General features: G+C 47.2%; 1 protein-coding gene across 1 annotated transcript; it reads left to right on the top strand.

Moving 5' to 3' along the window:
• The first annotated feature begins 8,729 nt into the window (after window positions 1-8,729).
• On the top strand, window positions 8,730-10,419 carry LOC146710470 (GTPase IMAP family member 7-like). Its single transcript, XM_085455314.1, has 3 exons — window positions 8,730-8,761; window positions 9,049-9,749; window positions 10,352-10,419. The coding sequence occupies exons 1-3, from the start codon at window positions 8,730-8,732 to the stop codon at window positions 10,417-10,419; spliced, it is 801 nt and encodes a 266-aa protein (XP_085311440.1).
• Window positions 10,420-15,586: the final 5,167 nt, after the last annotated feature.

Below are 15,586 nucleotides of genomic sequence, written 5' to 3'. Positions count from 1 at the left end.
TGGAAAATGTAGCCAGGTCGGCTGGATAGTGTAGCCAGGTCGGCTGGCAAATGTAGCCAGGTTGGCTGGATAATGTAGCCAGGTCGGCTGGCAAGTGTAGCCAGGTCGGCTGAAAAGTGTATCCAGGTCGGCTGAAAAATGTAGCCAGGTCGGCTGGCAAATGTAGCCAGGTCGGCTGGATAGTGTAGCCAGGTCGGCTGGAAAGTGTAGCCAGGTCGGCTGGAAAGTGTAGCCAGGTCGGCTGGATAGTGTATCCAGGTCGGCTGAAAAATGTAGCCAGGTCGGCTGGAAAGTGTAGCCAGGTCGGCTGGAAAGTGTAGCCAGGTCGGCTGGAAAATGTAGCCAGGTCGGCTGGAAAGTGTAGCCAGGTCGGCTGGATAGTGTAGCCAGGTCGGCTGGATAATGTAGCCAGGTCGGCTGGATAATGTAGCCAGGTGAGTAAGTGACGGAAGTGACGGACAAGGTAAGCGACTCATGTTGTAACTGACATCAGACGCCGGAGATTTTGGCGGAAAATTAAAGCAAATGGTAGTTTAGATTTGAACAAATTCATTTAAGCTTCAGCATTACCAAATACACTTATCAATTGTCTTATAACTAACACTATTTGTCTAAATAATCTCCAACACCCTGGAGAACAACGAGGAGAGTTTAGAGACTCTCCAAGATTATATTGATCAGTGCTTTCAGGATCTCGTGATGAGGAAGACCCCGTGTGCAGCTCAGCCAAACCTGAGACGCCGTCGTCGAAAAGACAACGCCAGGCAGATTCCCCCGGCTCAACATCGCCAGCCGGCAAAGATATTGCCGACATATTGGAGTCAATCGACAAGCGATTGTCCAGTTTCGACGCAAGGCTGTCCTTGGTGGAGATTCTTCACCGAGAATTTAAATGCTTGCGAGAATCCCTGGAGTACAGCCAGCAGCAGGTGGAAACGCTTGCTGCTGAAAATGCCACGCTAAGGGAGTCGGTGAAATGTCTCACAGATAATGTTACCCAGCTCAATAGAGAAAATAAAAAAATCAGACGCGGCTTCATCCAGAAGGGCTCCCGCGCTGTCATCGCTGTGGACCGGCTGTACGTGGACGGACAGCTCCACCGCGACCCCAACGTCACTCCGTGGCTGTATTAACCTCACACCAGATAAGAATCAGCTACACCATTTCCCTATCCACTCACACTAACTTGCATTAACATCTGTTTAACTTACGAGCATCAAATCGCATCTTAAAGTGTGATTTCATAGCAGAATTAACACCGTCACTCTCCGTCAGTGATTTAATTGGAATGTTTACGTTTTGTTTTTGTTTGTTTTTTTCTCGTTTTTTTTCCCGCTCTTTTCCCCCTCTTGGTTTTATGCTGCTCACCCCTGTCCTTGGTTTCTTTCTTTATTCCTTTCACTGCCTCGATCACCTGCTTCGACACTCATCCACAAACATCCTTTATTTCGACACATACGCACCATGCGCTCAACGGCAGCACATTTACATCAGTCAGACAGCGCACACAGTCATATAAGATACACACACACTTAAGCCAAGCCTACTCATATTAGTAACTATGCATACACAAAGTCAGACTCAGGGAGCATCTCGCCACACATTTTTTCTCTCTCTCCTTCTCTTTATTTATGAACAAGTGACGTATTCTCTCCACCTGGCTAAGCGACGCACACAGCATACATCCCTAGTTATACACAAACATCTATGGGTACACTGAGGTTCATTACATGGAATATAAATGGAGCTGGCTCCAGAGAAAAGAGGTTAAAAATATTTAACCAACTCAAAAAACTACAGGCGGATGTTGTCCTTTTACAAGAGACCCACAGACCTCTTAGAGGTTCGAATGAACTTAAAACACCTGAGTTTCCTAATGTGTTCTCAGCTTGTTATAATTCTAGACAAAGGGGAGCAGCAATTTTAATACATAAAAATATTAATTTCACAGTACTCGATACAGTTATAGATCCAGAGGGCAGATTCTTAATCATTAAAATATCTATACTTGATAAAAAGCTATGTATTGCAAGTGTATATGGTCCAAATGTTGATGATCCCTCATTCTTTCACGGTTTTTTCAGTGCACTCTCTGAACACTTAGATGGCACACTTGTTCTTGGCGGTGACCTCAACCTTGGACTAAATGAAGACATGGATAGGCTCAATACAGCGGGAACTCAGCGTAATTGGCAGTCCACAAATATAATCAAACAGTATATGAGCGACTTTGGTCTTTGCGATGCATGGCGCTCCCTTCACCCCACCAGTAAGGAATATACTTTTTTCTCACATGTCCATCACTCCTACTCTCGTCTGGATTATTTTTTGGTCAGCAGCTCACTGCTGAACGACATTTCAGACACTGAGATTCACCCTATAGCTGTCAGCGATCATGGTCCTGTATCTTTAACACTAATGCACAAGAATAATACTACGCCAAGAAAAAACTGGAGATTTAATATATCACTACTTAAAGATGAAGACTTTATTAAATATTTTAAAAAAGAGTGGACTTCATATTTGAACTTTAATGACACTCCCGAAACATCAGCTTCTGTTCTATGGGAAGCAGGGAAAGCTGTGATGAGAGGTAAAATAATTTCTTTTTCATCACATAAAAAGAAAAAAGAAAACAAAAATATTCAGGAATTAGAAAAAAACATCAAATCACTAGAAGAAGCCTACGCGTCCCACCAAGATCAAGAAATAATGAACAAAATACGCAAAACAAAACTAGAATTAAATGAGATAATTGATAAAAAAACAAAATTCTTAGTACAAAGACTACGCCTACAAAATTACGAACATGGTAATAAATCCGGTCAATTTCTAGCAAACCAGCTAAAAATAAATAAAGAAAAAACAACTATATGTGCTGTTCAAGATTCATCTGGGAACACATTATATGAACCGATACAAATAAACAACATTTTCAGGGATTTCTATAAAACGTTGTATTCACCACAAATAAACCCATCTAAAAAAGAAATTGATCAGTTTTTGGACAACATAACTCTTCCAAAATTATTGGACACTCAAGCAATGGCACTGGATTCACCACTGACACCAGGTGAACTCCAGGAAGCCCTGATAAGTATGCCCAATAATAAGGCTCCAGGTCCAGACGGCTTTCCTGCAGAATTCTACAAAGAATTCTGGACGATTCTAGCACCAGTTTTCTACAGAACGTTGTTGGAAATTAAAGAAAAGGGCAGACTTCCATCAAATATGAATTCTGCAAACATTAATCTCCTGCTAAAACCAGGCAAAGACCCTGTATATCCCTCAAGCTATCGTCCAATATCCCTTATAAATGTAGACCTTAAAATAATCTGCAAAGCTCTCTCAAAGAGACTGGAGAAAATAACCCCCCTCTTAATTCATCCTGACCAAACTGGTTTCATAAAAGGTAGGCACTCATCAACTTAATTTGATAGACTACTCATACAGTAAAAACCTAGAAACTACAATATTCTCTTTAGATGCAGAAAAAGCATTTGACAGAGTTAACTGGAAATTTCTATTTGCAACTTTACACAAATTTGGTTTTGGATCCTCTTTCATAAACTGGTTAAAAATATTATATAATTCCCCAACAGCTTGTGTTAGTGGTGCGTTGGTGGTTCTTTGTGTCCGGGGATGGGCGTCCAGGTACACACCGGCTCACTCCTTGGCGGCCGCTTATCGGGGCCTGGAGCCTGGGGCTCGCTCGGGCCACTTCGGAGGTCGGCTGGCAAGTGTAGCCAGGTCGGCTGGAAAGTGTAGCCAGGTCGGCTGAAAAATGTAGCCAGGTCGGCTGGATAGTGTAGCCAGGTCGGCTGGAAAGTGTAGCCAGGTCGGCTGGATAGTGTAGCCAGGTAGGCTCTCAAATGTAGCCAGGTCGGCTGGAAAGTGTAGCCAGGTCGGCTGGATAGTGTAGCCAGGTCGGCTGGAAAGTGTAGCCAGGTCGGCTGGATAGTGTAGCCAGGTCGGCTCTCAAATGTAGCCAGGTCGGCTGGAAAGTGTAGCCAGGTCGGCTGGATAGTGTAGCCAGGTCGGCTGGAAAGTGTAGCCAGGTCGGCTGGAAAGTGTAGCCAGGTCGGCTGGATAGTGTAGCCAGGTCGGCTGGCAAGTGTATCCAGGTCGGCTGGAAAGTGTAGCCAGGTCGGCTGAAAAATGTAGCCAGGTCGGCTGGCAAATGTAGCCAGGTCGGCTGGCAAGTGTAGCCAGGTCGGCTGGAAAGTGTAGCCAGGTCGGCTGGCAAGTGTAGCCAGGTCGGCTGGCAAGTGTAGCCAGGTCGGCTGGATAGTGTAGCCAGGTCGGCTGGAAAGTGTATCCAGGTCGGCTGGATAGTGTAGCCAGGTCGGCTGGAAAGTGTAGCCAGGTCGGCTGAAAAATGTAGCCAGGTCGGCTGGCAAGTGTAGCCAGGTCGGCTGGAATATGTAGCCAGGTCGGCTGGAAAATGTAGCCAGGTCGGCTGGAAAATGTAGCCAGGTCGGCTGGATAGTGTAGCCAGGTCGGCTGGAAAATGTAGCCAGGTCGGCTGGATAGTGTAGCCAGGTCGGCTGGAAAATGTAGCCAGGTCGGCTGGAAAGTGTATCCAGGTCGGCTGGAAAGTGTAGCCAGGTCGGCTGAAAAATGTAGCCAGGTCGGCTGGCAAATGTAGCCAGGTCGGCTGGAAAGTGTAGCCAGGTCGGCTGGATAGTGTAGCCAGGTCGGCTGGAAAGTGTAGCCAGGTCGGCTGGAAAGTGTAGCCAGGTCGGCTGGATAGTGTAGCCAGGTCGGCTGGATAGTGTAGCCAGGTCGGCTGGAAAATGTAGCCAGGTCGGCTGGCAAGTGTAGCCAGGTCGGCTGGCAAGTGTAGCCAGGTCGGCTGGAATATGTAGCCAGGTCGGCTGGAAAATGTAGCCAGGTCGGCTGGATAGTGTAGCCAGGTCGGCTGGAAAATGTAGCCAGGTCGGCTGGATAGTGTAGCCAGGTCGGCTGGAAAATGTAGCCAGGTCGGCTGAAAAATGTAGCCAGGTCGGCTGGAAAGTGTAGCCAGGTCAGCTGAAAAATGTAGCCAGGTCGGCTGGCAAATGTAGCCAGGTCGGCTGGCAAATGTAGCCAGGTCGGCTGGAAAGTGTAGCCAGGTCGGCTGGAAAGTGTAGCCAGGTCGGCTGGATAGTGTAGCCAGGTCGGCTGGAAAGTGTAGCCAGGTCGGCTGAAAAATGTAGCCAGGTCGGGTGGCAAATGTAGCCAGGTCGGCTGGCAAGTGTAGCCAGGTCGGCTGGAAAGTGTAGCCAGGTCGGCTGGAAAGTGTAGCCAGGTCGGCTGGATAGTGTAGCCAGGTCGGCTGGCAAGTGTAGCCAGGTCTGCTGGAAAGTGTAGCCAGGTCGGCTGGAAAATGTAACCAGGTCGGCTGGATAGTGTAGCCAGGTCGGCTGGAAAATGTAACCAGGTCGGCTGGATAGTGTAGCCAGGTCGGCTGGAAAATGTAACCAGGTCGGCTGGATAGTGTAGCCAGGTCGGCTGGCAAATGTAGCCAGGTCGGCTGGATAGTGTAGCCAGGTCGGCTGGAAAATGTAGCCAGGTCGGCTGGAAAATGTAACCAGGTCGGCTGGATAGTGTAGCCAGGTCGGCTGGCAAATGTAGCCAGGTCGGCTGGAAAGTGTAGCCAGGTCGGCTGGAAAATGTAGCCAGGTCGGCTGGAAAATGTAGCCAGGTCGGCTGGAAAATGTAACCAGGTCGGCTGGACAGTGTAGCCAGGTCGGCTGGCAAGTGTAGCCAGGTCGGCTGGCAAGTGTAGCCAGGTCGGCTGGCAAGTGTAGCCAGGTCGGCTGGATAGTGTAGCCAGGTCGGCTGGAAAATGTAGCCAGGTCGGCTGGCAAGTGTAGCCAGGTCGGCTGGATAGTGTAGCCAGGTCGGCTGGAAAATGTAACCAGGTCGGCTGGAAAGTGTAGCCAGGTCGGCTGGATAGTGTAGCCAGGTCGGCTGGCAAGTGTAGCCAGGTCGGCTGGATAGTGTAGCCAGGTCGGCTGGAAAATGTAGCCAGGTCGGCTGGCAAATGTAGCCAGGTCGGCTGGATAGTGTAGCCAGGTCGGCTGGAAAATGTAGCCAGGCCGGCTGGAAAGTGTAGCCAGGTCGGCTGGAAAATGTAGCCAGGCCGGCTGGAAAGTGTAGCCAGGTCGGCTGGAAAGTGTAGCCAGGTCGGCTGGAAGATGTAGCCAGGTCGGCTGGAAAGTGTAACCAGGTCGGCTGGAATTGTAGCCAGGTCGGCTGTAAAATGTAGCCAGGTCGGCTGGATAGTGTAGCCAGGTCGGCTGGAAAATGTAGCCAGGTCGGCCTGCAAGTGTAGCCAGGTCGGCTGGCAAGTGTAGCCAGGTCGGCTGGATAGTGTAGCCAGGTCTGCTGGAAAATGTAGCCAGGTCGGCTGGATAGTGTAGCCAGGTCGGCTGGAAAATGTAGCCAGGTCGGCTGGAAAGTGTAGCCAGGTCGGCTGGAAAATGTAGCCAGGTCGGCTGGAAAGTGTAACCAGGTCGGCTGGAATATGTAGCCAGGTCGGCTGGCAAGTGTAGCCAGGTCGGCTGGCAAGTGTAGCCAGGTCGGCTGGATAGTGTAGCCAGGTCGGCTGGATAGTGTAGCCAGGTCGGCTGGAAAATGTAGCCAGGTCGGCTGGATAGTGTAGCCAGGTCGGCTGGAAAATGTAGCCAGGTCGGCTGGATAGTGTAGCCAGGTCGGCACAATACGCAAGATGCTTAGTGATCCAGACATACCAGTTGCTACAAAGCACAGTAGGCCTGATACTCATGTCACATAACATGCACATATACGGACTGACGGACGAATGGAAAGGCTATAAAGTGTTTCGAGCTACAGACTCGTAGACTGCGCACCGTAACCAGTGAAATGTATATGTCGCTCCCGATGTTATTGTGAATGTGAATGTTGGCAACAGCAAATAAAATCAAGGTGACACACACACAGTGTGGTTTGTGTGGTTTCTTTTATTAGTGTGGTCCGATGTTTATGTTTACAAGTTGTGTAGGTACACTGCATGTTACACAAAGGACATTCTTAGTAGGTTTATCATTGCTTTCATAAGCACCATAGCCGGTGTTGTCGTTGTTGTATGTTACACACAGCACAGCTCAATTGTGGACACGCTTCACTCACCACAGCAGGCAAGTAGGTTGCTGCGATTCCGTCTCACGGAAAACATCACCTAAACGAGGCACCACACTAAAGCGGTCACCCACCAACTCCCGTAGGTCTTTGTCGATCGCTGCGCTTACGAGTTTCCAGCGGTTGTCTTCAAACCGGCAGTCGGTGTGTCGATCTGCCTCTCCTGGTATCCAGCTGAGCGTGAAGTATTCTTTGTAAGCTTTCCACAACTGCTCAGTGAAGCGCTCTACATCCATCGTGTCGTCTTCCATCAAAAGGGTCAACGTCCACCCTAAGTCAGCGCTGCGATCCACTTGCACGTACCACGGCCAGCACACGTAATCCCTGTTCGTGTAATATCTCGACCAAAACTGACACAGCTGAAACCCGTCCGTGCTCAGCGCACCCAGGTCTTCCACCTCCAAAAGCTTTATATACGGCAGTAACGTGTACAGTTTAGGCTTCTCGTCCGCGGTCATCTTGGTCGTCATTGAGTTCGAGAGCACGTGCCTTTTCATAATTTTTGTCTAGCCTGGGGCTGTAGAGTCTAGAGAGTTTGTCGATCTTAGAGTCGGGGAACGCCACCCTGGGATGGCGTACGGTGAGTCGATGAGTACCTGGCATTGTAACGACGGTATGCATGTAGTGCGATGTGTGTGACAGTGTCTACCCCACAGGAAACATAAACAACACATTTGAATCCGGCGGCGACACGGGAGAACGTACGCACCATCGGAATGCTACCCTTTGTGATTGTCGTTGTGTGCTGTCAACTGATCAACGCCACGGACGATCCCACTGTTGTCACGGCAGAGAGCGGACAAGGGGTTGTGATTCTACCGTGTCGATGTTCATACACGAGGACCATCATTGTGGGCGTAGAGTGGACGAGAACTGATCTGATGCGTGCTGAATATGTGCTTCTGTATCGTGACGACTGTTTTGTACCAGACGGCCAACACCCATCCTTCAAGGAGCGAGTCGATTTACAAGACAGAGGAATGAACGAGGGAGACCTGTCTTTGATTCTTCAGAATGTGACATTTGGTGATGCGGGAACGTACAGCTGTTCTGTTCTGACCACACGAAGATCTCGTACAAAGCGAGCCGTGGAAACTATTGGCATTTTCAATCTGATAGTTGTCCCTAGAGATCACACAGGCGGCAAGCAGACCAGATATGTTAGACTAATAATTGGATTGAGCTTGGGTGTGATCGTTGTTCTCGTCACAGTTGCTATTGGACGTGTAATGCACCAAAGAAACAAGACTCTGTGTCCGCCACGAGAGGTTACGGTGGAATGACGGATAGCGTTTGAAATGTGTCAAGGTTTCAACAGAACACACCGTGTTAATTGAACCCGTTATGGTATTGTTGTGTATAGGTGTTTTGAACGTGAAATAACAATAAATGAAGGATGAATACACACACACACACACACACACACACACACAGAGTGTCGTTTATTTTATTGCTTGCATTGTACACAGTTGATGTTCACGATCCATGTAATGGCAGTACGTGCTGCCATTGTAGAGCAAAGGCTTGTACAGTTTGAACGTTCTATCCCATGTCATCTCGCTCATCATCGAGCGCAAGGGTACATGCGTTCTCAGGCGTTCTCACGAAAAAGCACGTATTATCAAAGTACCCCTTCCAGCTACTCCTAGTTTATGCGCGGCTTACTGCGTCTCTCACGGCGAGCATGAAACATGGCAACAGTTATCTCCTTCATAGTTGTTTTGTCACTCACACTAAGCAGACACGTCGCTCTGTGTCAGCATAAGAATGACAAAGGTGGGTGTAAAAATGGCCTTGTTATCGCACAACAACACACCAAACAATGAATGCATTGCTGTCCATAGGAGTCTTTACGAGAATGCGAATGTCACCCGCAGGTTCTCCACCCCGTCCGCACGTCAGATTGATTCTCGTGGGCAAGACCGGGTCTGGCAAGAGCGCGTCTGGTAACACTATACTCGGCGATAGCAACGCTTTCGAGGAGGACATGTCACCCGAGTCCGTCACCGTTGGCTGTGCGAAGAAGGAGGTGGACAGAGACGGCGCCAAAGTCGCTGTGATCGACACTCCGGGGTTGTTTGACACAACCAAAACCCAATACGATGTGAAAAGCAAGATCGAGGAGTGTGTCGAACAGTCGGTACCCGGACCGCACGGATTCCTTTTGGTAATCAGTCTAAAGTCTAGGTTCACACAAGAGGAGCGGAGCAGCATAAAGTGGATTCGAGACAATTTCGGAGAAGACGCTTTCACGTACACCTTGGTCTTGTTTACACACGGTGACTCGCTAAAGGGTAAATCGGTGAGAGACTACGTGAAGGAAAGCAAAGAGCTACAAAGAGTGATAAACCAGTGTGGCGGAAGGTACCACACGCTGAGCAACACTCAGAGAGTAAACCAAACCCAAGTGGATACTCTGTTGAGTAAAATAGAGGACATGGTAGAATTCAACGGAGGTGAGCACTACAGCAACGATATGTACAAGGCAGCGCAGAAGAAACTCGAAAGAGACAGGGAGATTATTAAGACAAGGGAATGGTGTAGATTCTTCGGTCTTACGTCTCTGGGACTATTTGGAGCAGGAGCATGCTTGTCCTCTTACGTGCCTCCTGACATCTGACCCACGTTAAACTCATGGACTGAACATACACACACCCACAATGGACAACTGTACCCTCAAACACAATAATAACATGGACTGAACCACCACTCACAACCACTAGCACTTTATATAGCCTCTGTAGAAACTATCTACACCCTCACTTATCTTAACTGCACTACTGTATAGCTCTGTGTAAATAATCATTCTGTACATTCAATAATCTTTAATCCTACAACTGTTTACAACTTGCATAGTTCACATTTCTGTATAACTGTATATCTCAGATTTCTGTAAAGTTATTTATTTCATATTCTGTATAGTTTTTCATATTTATATCCTGTTCATAGCTTGTACTCACTACAGCCTGTACATACTTAGTTATAGAATATTCACAACATACTTCATACCGTGTACATTATAACATACCATAATAGACCCATTTCTGTAATATACTTACATATCTATACTATTGCTAATATATATTGTAATATACCTATATCACTAAAGCACTTCTGGATGGATGCAAAATGCATTTCGTTGCCCTGTACCTGTGCATGTGCAATGACAATAAAGTTGAATTCTATTCTATTCTATTCTATTCTATTCTAATGGGGATCGGTGGGGTGATTGGGTATTCTCAGTTTAATTGTTCTGTGGCCATGTTCAGTTAGGTGGGCCAGCTACATTAGATAGTTTGCCATCACACGCAAGATTGTTTTGACAGAACTGTTTATGAAGACAGTGTGCTGAGAGTCGGTGTTCTTCACCAAATGGATATACAAGATGTCGACCGATATTAGGAGTCTGTTTCTGTCCTTGTTGTGTGGATAATGTGGTATCTGTGCAGTACAATAAAGGTGGAAACATACTGTTATCGTGTGGTGTTTTACACTGTTTGTGTTGAAAACTCAATCGTACACTGAGCTGGGTTTGATTCCTTTATACACCAAATGTCAAATGAAAACCCCGTACACGATCACAGTGTACGTTTGTTTATTCACGAATACATCAGCATGTTGAGGTTACATATACAATTTTATATCACAAGTAAAATAGACTTATCGTGGTGGTGGCTTTTACAAAAATATACACACACTGCATGAAAAGAGCATGAAATATCCCCTTCTCCCCCCCCCCATCAGCAACGCCTTGTCACTATGTCCGGTACCTGCTCGGCTAAAAACTCATCTGGGTAGAGCTCAACGTTCTGAAGCTTGTGCTTTAGCAACTCGACAGCAGTCTGAGATATACCCTTTATGTGGAAAATCGGGGTTATGCGCACCCTCAGAGGGTACGGGTTCATCTTGAGCGTGCTCTCCCACTCGCTCTCTCGCCCGAGGTCGTCACCTCCTATCTGCACGTATTGAGACTGTCTAGATATAGACGACAGTGCTTTCTTCTGATACTCTGACAGCCCTTCCGTGTTACACCGTGACGTGCTACCACCAGCGCTAGCTCCTACACCAAAGCCAGAGACTTCGACTTTAGTTTGTAGGGTTACTGAAGTTGGGCTAGCTGGTATATAATGATGTGCTACGTGACCGCTAGCGACACAGCTATGTTAGCATAATATAAACAAGCTAACTTTTTTTCCACTCGATAAAAGTTAACGTGAGTGTTCTCGGTGGTCAGGAACAAATGTAATCGCATGGCAGGATGCTGTAAAAGGACCAAACTTCAGCCAGGAGAACAACTGAGATAATCCATCCACAATACGAGGTTAGTCATTCATATACTGCTGCATGGGCTGGGCTGTAGCTACATCCTAAGGTTTTAAAAACTGAGCTTAAATAAATGATTAGCGGTAATAAAAGCCGAGGGAGGTCAACAGTGATCACTGACTGTTTTAGGAGCTTTTTGAGATCAAATAGAAGAAAATACATAGCATTAAACATGTTAACAACACAAAAGCCATATTAAACGCAGACTACTTTAGGCCCGGAAGTAGGATTCGTCTCGTCATCACTGGACAACCGGATAGGAGTGAGCTAGTTCAGAGCTGCCCTCACCCTAAGAACCAGGAGCCAATGACTGGGCTGCTGCTGTCCTGACCTGAAGAGCTGGATGCAGGGACTAGCAAATCCGCCGCCTGCCTGGAAAGTGGAGCAGCGATCAACTGGGCCCTAGTCCCCCTCAACAGGGAAACAAATTTGCAGGTGAAAGCTGGACCACAGCTGCATTGAGAACAGGAACACAGTGAGGCAGAGGAGCAGGGTAAGCAAAAACAGGTTTTCCATCTTTTCCACCACGACAAACAGTTTTTAAGGTCTTTGTGGCTGACAAACTCTGGATTGACAGTCTTAACAGACTTTGACTCAACATGGATAAAAATCTTGAAATTTTCTGAAGTGAGATTATTGTTCTTTATTTGTTTGTGAGATTGGGATGAGCGTGAGAAAAACAGTCATTTTCACTCAATACTGCTGTTTGCTCAGCAGAGACGGAGGAATGACAGCGTGAGCACCGCTTCGACTGGGAAGAGGAAGCTGGCAAGCCAGGCAACTTGGCCTACAGAGCACAGTACGGTGGTGCCGAGGCTGGCGAGTGTGGGCATGGAGCAACCTCCCAACTCCCACTTGAATCGGCCGAAGATTGGATGCTGGTGGAGCAGCAGGTGGAGCAGAAATATGCTCTTGTAGTTGGGGTGAGCCATAGCTTCACCCTGAGCTTGTCTTCCAGCTGGGCAAAATCTGCCTGCTGTCACTGGTGCAGTTCGATGTCTGCTGGGTCCATTATGTGGTCGGATTGTACTGTCACGGTTTGTGAGGCAAACCATGTGGAAATGCGAGAGCGTGGACCCAAGTGCAGACAAAACTGAGATGTAGCCGGAGGTTAAACTGAAAGTGGGTGTTTATTTAGAGGCTGAACAAAAACACTACAAAGCAACAACGAAGGGGGAACTGAAAACACTAACAAAACCTAGACTGGGAAAAGCTAAACTAAAGAACATGAGGAACACAGAAAACATTAACAAAGCAGGAAACTAGGAATGAGGAACCTGAGACATGGAAACATCAGCAGCGGAAGCGCAGAGGATGATGAAGGAGTGAAGACGAGCTGTTGAAGACAAGGAGAGGTATGCAAATGAAACACCCGGAGTGATAAACAGGCAATCCGACAAGGCACAAAGGAAAGAACACATTATATGATGAGATGATGAGATGATGAGACAGCCTTTATTTGTCAGTTGCAGTTGTCCACAACCGAGATGACAGAACTTGCCGACCGTACATACAATACACAAACATCACATTGGGGCGATGGGTCAGGCTAGGTAGCAAGGGAAAAAAAACATTGAAATGTGTAACACAAAAGGATAATACAGGAATGCACCGATATCAACACACCATAACACAATAAAACACAGACAAGCAACATGGGAGAATATTCCAGTGTGTACAGCTGGATCTGAGACCACTGCAATCTTTGATCGCACCTCCAGCTGATCCGCTGGAAGGTAAGTATCGGAGGAGGTGTTGGATTCGGGGGAGAGAGGGTGATAGTGAGGGCTTATCAGTATCAGTGTACATGTTCCATGCATGTGTGTGTGTGTATCCTTTGTTCAGCTGAGAGAAAGTGTCACCATGCCCGGTTAAGTGAAGTTCAGTTGTCTCCAGTGGACCCAGGTGGCCCTAAAGAAAGGACAAAGAGCTCTGACAACAATCCTGTTATCATGGAAGAACTTTGGTTGTTCCAGTCAGCTTCGACCTCGGCAGGCCTTCTGCTGCTGCAGATAGTGGGATAGCTGCATGAGTGAAGATGGTGAATGTTTGGGTTTAGTGCGAACAACTGCATCCAATTTTTACAGTTGGTCTAATGTCCATCACTGGTCACCAATTCTCTCAATTCCTGTTCTTCTTCTCCAAGATCTTATCCATATTGCAGAGCCATGAGCTTCTCCAAGATCTTATCCAGCTCGGTCACTCAGGCACAGCTGGCTGCCGGCGGAGCTCACGGGCGCGTCACTGCAACCCCCCCTGGCTTCTGCTCCGCGGCTGCTGAGTGAGCCCTCATCTGGGACTCTCCTCAGCTCTTTCTGGGACAGTGGCGCGGCTGCCCCTCTGTTGGTCTTCCTTGGTCTCTTGTGCTCTGAGGGCCTCTGGATGTCTGGAGCCTGGATCTCCTCTTCACCTGCTTCATGCCCTGGAGGACGGGGCAGTGGCCCCCCCACACCCTCTAACAGATCATTACATGAAGGAACCTTTTAAAAACAAGCGCGTCCATGCTCACAGGTGTACACACGGGTGATCACACCCACAAACTACACCCTTTTTGGCTCCTACCTCAAAGCACACTGTGTTCTGTTGATCTTATGTGCTGCACAATAATGTTTAATATTTAGTATTTACTGTCATATTCACATAGATCATCGTGATGTTGTTTATTATATTGCTCTTTTTCTTTGCTTGTTTTCTCTTTTTTCTTTCTCAACAGGTGATCCAGGTGATTGATAGATGTATTTTTTGTCTGTTTGTTTTTGTTTTTTGACCTTTATCACCGTTCCTCTTCTCTGCTGTTTTTCTTTCCCTCTTTCTTTCTCCCTTTTCTCTTCCCCAGTCAAGTCTGTCCCGTGTGTAGCAAGTGAAAATAAAATAAAATAAACAATAAAAGCAAAGGTGAATCAAATAGACCATTACGGCAAGGCTGGGATGGTCCATTTGGTAAAGTAAGTCCGTTGGGCATCTTTCTTCGCCTTTAGACAATAATTCTGATGCAAAAGAGCCAAACGGGACAGGCAGAAAAAACCAAACAAGTGTTACGACCCAGTGATGTGTGTGTTGTGTTATGCCTCCCACGGGGGGGATGGCTGTGGGTATCTTTCCCCTTTTTCTCTCCTAGGAGGTGGAAACCTGGGCGTGGCTGCTGGGTATCCGGGTGGAGTCTCTGCCTGTCCTGTGTGGATCCTGTGTGGATAATTGATGGACCACCTCCGGTACTTAAGGACTTAACGACAGCCACCTGGAAGCCCTCCCCGAGCCTCCACCACTCGACCAAGAACCTGTGTGATGATCTATGTTAGTGCAGTGTAGAGTTTTGAGTGTATATCTGGTTGGGATGTCTACTTGGTTGTAAATAGTGTAAATAGTATATCTGGGTGGGATGGCTATTATGTTGTAAATAATTGTAAATAGATTGTCAAATAGTGATCACGGGTTGGTTCACCTGATATATCACTGTCACTGCCGCAGCCTAGTAGGCGTGAGAAGCCATTTTCTTTTGTTGAACAAGTTTTCTCCTGTTTTCCGTTAGATAGTTAGGTAAGTGACTTGTCTTTTGTTTTGGCTTCTTTTTATTTTGGTGTAGGGAAGAGTAGGGATTGTTTTATAGGGAGTTTTGTTTATTGTTTTGGCATTGCTCACTGCCGAAGAAAATAAATGGCTGCTTAAATACTTGAAAAAGGTGTCGTTGTTGGGGTTTGTGCGTGGGTGGGAAGTGAGTGGGGCAAACTATTTGTTATGTTTATTTACTTGCCGGGACCAGAACGTAACACAAGAGATCTTATCCATATTGCATAGAAAACACAGTCTGAGTACTCACAGCCCTGCCCATCGTCTATCATGTCGGCCAGCTTTATAGCATTTGAACAGCTGTAGCCGCTTATTGTTCCTCGATAAGCCAGGCCCGAGCCAGCTCCAATAAGCCAGAACTCTGTTATTGTGGTTCTGATTTGGTAGATTTCATTCAATGTCCTCCATTGAGAGTGTCACCAGACACACGGCGTAACGGACCATCGAGTATCCGGCAGCAAACGTCTCTGCAGGACAATCTGGCTCTCGCAAGCCTAGGAAGGTGTCAATTTCATTACGGGACCAGTTGATCAAATCCATAATTCTTTAG

Source organism: Copadichromis virginalis, linkage group LG4 (genome assembly GCF_057382275.1).
Source record: "Copadichromis virginalis isolate Kocher_CV1m ecotype Utaka linkage group LG4, C_Virginalis_male_GT1.1, whole genome shotgun sequence".
Taxonomy (NCBI): domain Eukaryota; kingdom Metazoa; phylum Chordata; class Actinopteri; order Cichliformes; family Cichlidae; genus Copadichromis; species Copadichromis virginalis.
This window is presented reverse-complemented; position numbering and strand designations above follow the sequence as displayed.